The sequence below is a fragment of the Aythya fuligula genome, chromosome 1, assembly GCF_009819795.1.
Source record: "Aythya fuligula isolate bAytFul2 chromosome 1, bAytFul2.pri, whole genome shotgun sequence".
NCBI lineage: Eukaryota > Metazoa > Chordata > Aves > Anseriformes > Anatidae > Aythya > Aythya fuligula.
The window spans coordinates 178,580,650-178,590,461 of NC_045559.1; the positions used below are offsets into that span (position 1 = coordinate 178,580,650).

Here is a 9,812-nt window from a genome sequence, read left to right on the forward strand (position 1 = left end):
GGGCAGCTCTGCCTCCTTTTGGTAAACAGCCTCTCCCAAATCTCAGCAGGTTCATCCTACAGATCAAGCAACAGAAGTTCAAGATACCAAAGGTTTGTGTTATTTTGCCTTGCAATGAGAGACATGACAAGGATACAAAAAGGAAATTTTAACCCCAGTCATTAAGAAGTTTTTACAGGTAGTTATTTAGGCTGTAATGTACTTGTTCCTCAGTTGCTGCCTCTTTTTTTATGGGAGTACAGGGAACTTGACTTTTGATCCTGTATGCATTTTGCTAATTACATGATCACAGTCTCACTGTACCACACAAAAACTAACAGTAAGTCACACAGACAGTCCTACAAATTAGAGCATCTCAGTTTATCTAGAATTTTTCTTCAGTTTTAGCCAAAGATGCTGACTGATCCCGATAAAAAGAAATCGTCTGAATTGTTTGATCTATCAACTTAAACATCACGACGGGGAGCCAACAGATTGGTGCCTGCTATTTGTAATACAGAACAGGTAACAAGTTTCTGGTCCAGGAAGTCACAAGAGTAAAAAGCTGCAGGAAGAACATTACCAGGGAAATATGAAGCTGAAGAACCGCAAACAGAAAGATCAGAAGGCTGAAGTTCGGTTTTATAAAAGCTAGGTTATCCTGGATGTAATTATAAACAAATAAAGCCAGCAGTTACAAGGGGGTATTACAAATTAAGCGATTGCAACTGTTCAATCTTTTCCTGCAAAGCCCCAATTGTATTGGAATAATCAGCGCTGTACATTTAGAAAAACACCCACTGAGACTTGAGGCTACATGCCTGTGATCAACACAGGAAGGCTTTCTCACCATCCATGGGACAATTTAAAAAGCCCTTTCATATCCCTGGAGAATATAAAAATTGTGCAGGCTGTGAGGAGAAACTGTTGTGGCAGTCGTTGGTCCAAATGAAGCCGCTTGGCTGCTCATCGCCCAGCTCTGCTGGTTCAGGTTCGCTCTGAGTGCTGCTAATCACATCTCAGGGCCTATAAAAACAGAAGAGCCTCGCTAATAAAAGCGAGAACACAAGCTAATATTAAGTGACTAATGCTTTGTTTCTGGCATTTGATTTTGCTTGGAGATAAACGCCTTTAGTATGAATGCTTCAGAATCACAATTCCAGCTCTACGTGCACAGCTCTACCTCATTTACACAAGAAGGCAACTAAATGGTGGGAAACTTCCACCCAAACCTCAGAAGGGCAGAGTGGGACTGGGCAGGTCAAGGAGTCCCAGCAGATCCTTCTCTTTGGTCCTAAAAAAGGAGCCCAGTGAGAAGTAGCACGGGGTATAAAGGTCTGTCTTAACGTGAAACCAGTGCTTACTAATCCCTTGTTTCCCTTACGGTTGCATTAACGAAAAGCAAAGATGATCATGGCCTAGCAAACCTGGTAATAAAATATGAGTTAACTACAAATTAAAGGAGTGTTTTGGTCTGCCATAATAGTCTGTACCCAGAGGGGATCAATAACAACTCATCAGCATTTATTAGAAGCCAAAGGAAGACTACTAAGGTACTCTTAAAACGCATTCAAGGCTGATGAGTTCAAAGGCAGGGACTGTCTCCAGGCACAAGGTGACTCAAACAACAGTTTTCAAACCGAAGCGGAGAGCACACGGCCTTGAATATTTGAGATTTTCCAAAGGATATCATCTAGATACCAGGCCATGATTTATTACTCCGTTGTTCTAACCACTTTTTTCCTCATTGGTGGAATCTGACAAAAAGCAGAGATGCAGATCAGCGATAGCACTCCTCAGCTTGGCTTTCAAAGTACAAGAACATTGGAGGCAGCAGGATCTTTACGTAACACTCCTCATTGAGGCACAGGCACCAAAACTAGCGTATTTTATTGCTGACAGTTGAGAATTATGTATAAATACTTGATTTAGGAGTGAACTGTTTGGGGGAGAACTGATAATTTTCACTAAATACAGACACAATTGTCAGACTGTGCAGTAGTACCTGCAGAGAAGCACAGCAAGTAATGGCAACTATATAGTCCTGCTGGGCTCCTTCACTCTCTGCTATGAACTTTATTTACCTGGTTTTACTTCCAGATACCCAAGTTACCTCAAGTTTACTTTGTAGAATACTCTGAGCTTTTCAGTACGTACCATGATTAGAAAAAAAAGAGTCAAAAAGGAGGTATGGTCAAAAATTTCACACATGACCTGTGTTGGAAAACATGAAAGGCACCGATTCATTTCAAGGCCTGTAAATGAAGAGAAATGCACCTAAATTCACTTAGCATACAACTTCTACTCACTCCTGAGTTTCACCTGTTTGGCGCCCCCAGAAGAAAGGTGCTTCTTGGATTTTAATGCTTTTCAAAAGCACGGGTGAAAGTGTGGGCTCTAGCACCATTAACGTGGTTATCTGGCGAAATCTTAGGCTCAGCTACAAAAGGAAGTCAGTCAGCACACTGGAAGATAACCCTTAGAGGATGCACTCCTCCGTAACAGCAAATACCCTACTCCAAAATAATTACTCCTCTTCAGGAGGAACTGCTCTCCTGAGAGCTAAGGTACCTTCGCTGGTCCGGTCTAACTGATTCCAGAGGAGCTTAGGCAGCCGATTCTCCTCCTCCCCCCCGCAGAGGCGGATATTTAATTCCCCTAGTCTTGGGCATGCTATAACATAAGCAAGTACGGGTGACAGATCAGTTCGCACCAGGCATGAGCATACCTAACCTTTCCCTGTTTAGAGCTCTGATGGACTCGGGCCAGTGGCTGGGGAAGCGGCAACAAAGCCAGCAAGCAACACGGGGAGATGAGACAAGGACAAAATGAATGAGGAGCAGCAGGAAGAGCCTGGCTGGATGAGAAGGGGAAAAAGAAACCCACCACGCCTCCTCCTACCCTGGAAAGCGACGGCTTGAAGGCGAGATGGGTAATTTTTAGCAGCTTGCTAGCCTTTACCAATGTCAGCCAGGAGTGTTGAAGTTAACACGCTCCTCGCAGACGACGTTACCCGTAAGAAGGACCCGCTGTCACTAAGTTAGGCGAAAATTAAGAAACAGTTCACGCGGTGAATGTCATCTTAAAGGCACTGCCGCTGCCGAGGCTGACCCGCATAGGACCGTCTCCACCCAAACAATAGCAGCAGAGGTGTGAATTCTGCTCAGCCCCCAGATGGGCTTTGGGGGGGGCTCTGGGCGATGCCAGGGGGGTGTCGGGGTGGCGGTACCACGGTGGGTCACCAGCAGCTGGCTGAGCCCCCTGAGGGGAACCCAGCAGGCAGCTGACACACATTTCTTCTCCACCTCCCCACGACCCCTCCTCACCAGGCTGGGAGGGGTATTCCAGCACCACCCCTACACACCCCTTTTATTATTTTTCCCCTAAAAAACAACCATAACGCGAGGGGTTTCCCTGATTTTGCGCGAGGCCAGCACCGGGGCCGCCCCTATGGAGGCCGTTGGGGCCGAGGGGGGGCTGTGGGGACCCCTGTGGGCGAAGGGGACCCCCGGATGCCCCCCCAGCCCGGCGTTTTGGGGCCGGGCAGCCTCCAGCGCCGGCTGCGAGGCGGCGCAGCGGCCCTCAGCGGGGCCCGGGGGCGGCCCCCCCCCGGCGGCGGCCCCATTGTGCTCCTCGCCAGCCCCCGGGGGCCGCCGCCCTCACGACGGAGGGAGCACAAACCTCAGGCCTTCCTCCACCCCCCCCACGGCCTTCCTCCTCCTCCTCCTCCTCCTCCTCCTCCTCCTGAGGCGCGGCGGGAAGAGGGCGATGAGGAGGAGGAGGAGGAGGAGGAGGCCAGGCCGCGTCCCCCCGCGGCTGCCGCCCACCTCCACGTCGCGGCCCTTGTTCTTGAAGCTCTTGATGCGGTGGTTCTCCAGCCCGGCGGCGGCGTTGTCGGTCATGGCGGCTCCCTCTGAGGCGCGGCTCCGGCTCTGAGGCGGCTCCGGCTCTGAGGCGGCGGCGGCGGCGGCGGCTCCGGCTCGCGCGAGGGGCGGGGGACGCGCCGTGACGAGAGCGCGCGCGCGCGCGCGGCGCCGGGAAAGGAGGGGAGGGAGGGGAGGGAGGGGAGGGGGGTGGGGAACCGGCGCGGGCCCGCGCGCCGTCGCCTAGCAACCGCGAGAGCGGCGGGCGCCGCTCGGCCAATGGCGGCGCGGCTCGGCCCCGCGGCGTGGCGCGGGGGGTGATGGGAGGTGTAGTTCTGTGCCGCCTTTCCCTCTTCCCCCCTCCCCCTCCCCACCACCATCCCCGCCACAGTCACGCTGAGGGTGGTGGCCTCGCACGAGGAGCCGTTGGTCCCGGCATGGCCGTGGCGGTTGCTGGCTCCTCTGGTGCCAAAAAATACCCCCCCCACACAGCCGTCTAAATCACTTCATCCCCCAGGCCGCCTTGAAACACTGTTTCCCAAGCATAAAACCCAAGAAAAAACGCCCCCCGCACACAAAATACCCCAAAATGTGTCACGTTCACACCCAGCCCGCCTCATAACGCCTCACAACCTGCCTGATAACACCTCACAACCTGCCTCATAACGCCTCACAACCTGCAGTGTGTCCCTACAAACCCCGTTTTCAGAGCGTCCCCCTCTCGTCGCTCAGCTCCTTAATGCCCCCAGCCCTTCTTCACGTCCCCAAAATGGTGGTGACCCCGCCGCTGCCCGCCCGGCCTTAGCGAGGCTTGCAGCCTGCTGCAGGGGAATAAAAATAAAAAAACTCATGCTTTGTCACTGCCTTTCTGCTGTGTGCCAAATGTGTGTATCTAAGGGGCCGGTGCAGTGTTTCCATCATTTCCATCCCTCCTGTCTCCACGCAGTTTTGACACATTTTCCTCTCAGCGTGTTCCTGGTGTTTTTTACCTGGGAAAATTCACCACCACTGCGAGCAATGGAAGAGAGCAAGGAGCCCAGAGCAGGCAAAGCCCACGTGGCATGAGCAGCGTGACGGTGTTTGTCGATGCTGCTCATGTCAGAGGTGGCTTTGGGGCCCGACGCTTGGAGTTTTGTAGGGGAACTGGACCCAGCTGCCCAGCTGTCCTCGGCAGAGCTGCCAAAGCAGATTCAGGAGCTGATTCAGGATTCTTTGCTTCACCCGCCAAGAAAGGTGGCTGCAGCTGCCAGCTGTGGCTTACTCAGACCCGCTCGGACATCAGAGCGACGCTGGCTCGGTCGCTGCCAGCCGGGGTGTTGCAGCCATCCTCCGCAGGAGCTGCTGGCCATTGGCACGAACAGAGGAGCTTTGTTCAATATAACCTATGAAGTAACATGGAAAACTTACAAATAAGAAATGGAAAGCGCCCAGACTGCGACAACTCAATTTACTGATCCATAAATCTATACCCGTCCCACCAGATAGATAAAATTTATAGACGCAATCGTAGCGATGTCTTTCCTATCCCATTTCTTCCTCCTCATGATGGAAGCCTATCGGAGTGTCTGCGGTGCGCTTGATTCCTCTTAGTAGACCCTCAGGTATTGAATGCCTCTTAGACAGAGCTACATGGTAGTTGGATCAGCTTTATTGCCTGAATAAAGTGGTGCTCATGACTGCATAATTAAACTTGCATGTAGTCAGAGAGAAAACATTTTGAGGTAGTTAAGCAAGTACTACTTTTTGGCACTGTCATTAACAGATACTACGAGTACTTCGCTACTTTGGAAACTGAGTGAACCCCGTGGTTCAGTGTAGCCATTCTTCCTCACCACGTGAGCTTCATATTAATATGTTCCTGGCCACCAAGACCTGAAAGGTACACATCAAGGCCTTGAGCACACTGATGGGATTTACTGGCCTTGTGCTGCCCCCCCACACTCCATTTCAGCCCCCTGGGGCCATCAGTCCCTGCCCTAACGATGCTGCAGCAGGGCTGGTCTCCAGCTCCACCACAGCCCTGCCTGGCCACGGGCCCTGAGGTGGGCTGAAATGGGGCTCCTGGGCCACTGGAAGAGATGAAGGGGAAGGAGGGAGGCTGCTTGTGGCCAGCAAGGTCTGTGAGTGCCTTCAGTGCCCCAACGACATAAATTTTGTCACTTAAGGGCCATGGGGAGGAAAAATCTTTCATAACAATTCAGAGATGCAGGACTGTAACAGCTCTTTGGGTATCCCATGACTGAATGGAGTTGAGCTGTGCTTATTTCTGGGACAATCTGCTGGCTTCAGCTGAACAAACTGACCCAGCTGGTGATATTGCCATATTGTGGAAATCACCTCAAGAACGCAGTGTCAGAGGCTGCTTCCTCCTGTGATAGCCAGTCACTTGCTCTTCTGCAGTCCATAGTTTTGTCTATATCTTGTCTATATGTCTATGCCTGTCAATATGGTTGCAATAAAACCAGCACATGAAGGAAATGTGATGAATCCGAGTCACGCTTTTTCTGGCTGTCCCTGCAAGAAGGCTTGGGGAGATTTAGGTGCGATGATTTAAGACGCAACCTGTTGCCAGTCCCACCCTGCCAGTGGCTGTCAGAAAGCAGGAGAGGTGAATAATCGTGTGTCAGCTCCCCATTCTCTCTATTCACAGTCACAGGTAGCTGAAGGCAAGACCCATGGCACAAAGGAGGTGTGGGTGTCTCCTGGTGCTCCCAGCAGAAGAGGGGGGCAGCTGGCAAGGTGACAACGTCAGACCATCATCACAGTGGAGCAGGAGGGGGCTTTTCTCTATAAAATTTGCTGCTTTTCAAGTGCTTCCTAATTCCTAGCAGATGTTAACTTTTGGGGCTTGCTTTCCCTCATCTGATAGAGGGAGGCTATTGATGCGTGTTTGCAGTACTTTCTGTCACTGAACTCAAAGTTTGTCTTCATAGGGAAAGTTATGTTCTTACCTCACGGTGACTAAGGCTTTGTAATGAACATGAAGTAAATCCTGGTAAAGGCTCGAGCTTTGTTAAAGGCTGCCATGAAATACTGTGGATGCTACGAGTCAATGTGCCTGAAGGAGAGGCGAGAGATCCAACAAAGAGAAGAAACCCAATGAAAGTTGCTGTCAAAGACACACACCCAGGTCAGGAAACCCCTCATCTGAAAACGAACCTGGGGAAGTGTTGGGGGAAGCATCGCCTTTTTTTCTTGTTGTAATGGTTTTCTGATGGTCAGGAGGAGGAGATCTGTGCCAGGACAGTCCCAGAGAGTTGGCTTTGCTTCTGGGGGAACACGAAGAACTGATGGAGGAGCTGGCATGAGGCCGGCTTTGGAAGAAGCAGTCCAGGGGTTGGGTTTACGCAGGCCTTGGTATCCGCAGATCAGGAACAGCAGCACCGATGGGACAGCTGGCTTTTACACCAGCATTTCCAGAAGCTGGGGGACATTTCTAGCGAAGCAGGAACCGTAACGCTTCCGGTTATTCGCAGCCCCCCTGGGTTCAGTCTAAGAGCCAGACTGCTGCCTCAGCATCTTTGTCTACACTCTGGCAGGACAATTAGGGCAAGTTCCTCCTGGGACGGAGTATCACTTTCATCCTCCGCTATTCTCACAAGAAACCCCAGAGTTTCCTCATTTTGTGCTGTTTCCAACCACCAGCGAGCAGCTCAGTAAGAGAAGGTGGACCAGGGCCAGGGGTGGACATGGGGTGGGGGCTTCGTGGACAAGGGCCCATTTCCAAGAAGAGTTCATCAGGTGACAGCAGCCAGGGCCAGCCGAAAGCCCAGATCACCAGGCAAGACCACAGTGATCAGTCCCAGCTCAAATCAAGGTCCATACTGGTGAGTATGTTAATTAATTAGATAATGAATTAATGTTAATGCTTCATTTATGTTAATTAATTAGCTTGAACACAGGCCAAGCTTCTGAGATATAGCTGGCAGAGCCATGAGTCCATCACCTTCCTGGGGTATGGCATTAGGAGGCTGGGCTGTACCACCAGCAGCAAAAAATGGTGGGCTCACGTTTTTTTTTTTTTTTTTTCTGGTGGAAACAGCTCTGGGAGATCTCTTCCATGGCCCAAACCCTCCTGCACCCACAGCCTGGGGATGCCAAGCCCCAGCACCTAAAAGAGCCGGGAAATTCCTGACACAGACTGAGCCGTGCCTGAAGGAGACAGCAAAGGGATTCTGTTTACAGGAAAGGTCCCCGAGGACCTGGGAGTGACTGTCTGCAGGATGGCTCTCTTAATTTATATTTCAAAGTGGATAATTTAATTGGCATAATTGGGAGTTTGCTTTCTTCTCCTCATTACAGATGTGCAGAATATGGCAGCGAGAGGGAAGCGTGTCTGGAAGGGAGATAACTGCAGAAGAGCTCTGTAACAAAGCAAATAATGTCATCAGATTGGGGAAACTTTCTCTGCAGGGGTAATGAAGACCTCCTTTCAGTGCTCTGGTCGCAGGGTGTGGGGTACCACACTCCTCACCCTCTGGAGCAGGAGCGGTTTGCACTGCAGGAAATTGGCTTTTTTTTTTTTTTTTTTTTTTTTATTTTCTTTTTAATCAGAAATATCTCAGAGTGGAATTGCAGTGACACCAAAGCAGTTTTCAGCACTCACGTCATCCAGGGTTATCAAGAGCCTTTGAGTGGATTCGATGTGATTTCACTAAGTCAGATTAAGAACTTTTCCTATAAGCAAAGGCAATTTTAGGTGAATAATTACTGCAGACGAGGCAAAGGGTTCACTGGGGTGGCTCAGGAGGCTTCTGCTGCCCTTGGTGCCAGCAACACAAGGCGTATTTCCCTGTTGCATGCGTGTTGTGCAGGCCGTGCCTCCCGCGCCCTCCCAGATCAGGCTGTTCCTGTCCCTGGGTAATGCAGCTCTGATGACAGCATCCTGAGAAAGGCGGATTTTCTTTCCTGCTCTCATCTCCAAGTATTAACCTGCCCTGACTTCGCTTCATTTGTGCGAGCTGAGATCAGTTCGCTGCAGAGGTTACACCCAGGTGTACGACAGAAGAGGAGGCAGCTTCCTGCAGCTGCCGTTCTGCAAAACAAGCCTTAGCTTCTGCTCCTATATATCATATACATATGTAAGTGTATCTCATAGAGAATGGCACAGATGCAGTGCTGGGGGACCCTGGAACAAGGCACGCTTCCCTTCGTGTGCCTCGATGGGAGAAAATTCAAGCACAGTTCTATCTCTGCTATCACCACGTACCACCAGAGCTGGCTATTGCCACCGCGTCCCCTTCGTTGGAGGAGAGGTTCTCCATATTTAAAGCCTGTAAATAACTGCGCATTCGGTGCCGTGTTGTTCCAAACAAATGCAATATTGTTGTCTCAGTAACTTCCATTTGTAGGAAGTCAGCAAAGCAGCGAGCCCCCAGGCTTACACGCTGAAACGTTTTGCCGGTTTCACGTGATTATTGGCAGAAACGGCGATTTTATTTTAAAGCCTCTCGTGATCTGCTCTCCAGATCTATTTGGATCTCCGGTCCCCATGGCAATAGCGTCCCAAGCTCTGAAAATAACAACGTGCACAGCTATTTTGACTGAAGGAACCAGACGACACACGCGCATAAAGCTAAGCAGATGGGGATGTGCCTTCAGCCAGAGAGTTTCGTTTCAGTCACGAAGGTAAGCAGCTGTTTTCTGGGCACACGGAGAGATCTGCTCTACGTGGCCAGACGTGTCAAACCAGAGAGTTCTGTTTTTACATTGTCACTTTTTAAAGCAGGCCAGCATTCAGCCTCTTGAATGGCTTTCTAATGGTACCAAACGTGTTTCGTGCACCGCGAACCCGTTTGGCATTGCTCTTCTCAGCAAAATGCCACTGAGATGGTGACACAGAAGAGGAGAGGCAGGGAAACAGATCCTGGCCTCATTTTCTGTGTTTCCGTGCTCCCCCTTTGGACCAAAGCCATTAATCACTACGGGAAGCCTTCTGGGTTGCTTTGGTTAGGGGCAGGAGTTTGTTTT

At 50.7% G+C, this 9,812-nt stretch overlaps 1 protein-coding gene across 1 annotated transcript in view; it reads right to left on the minus strand.

Annotated features, from left to right (window-relative positions):
- The window catches only part of KPNA3 (karyopherin subunit alpha 3), a 50,423-nt gene extending 46,493 nt beyond the window's left edge, over positions 1–3,930 (minus strand). The window contains exon 1 of the mRNA XM_032193238.1: positions 3,807–3,930. Within this exon, the coding sequence (XP_032049129.1) occupies positions 3,807–3,881 (75 nt within the window). The 5' untranslated portion in view covers positions 3,882–3,930. The remainder of the gene's footprint in view (positions 1–3,806) is intronic.
- Positions 3,931–9,812: the final 5,882 nt, after the last annotated feature.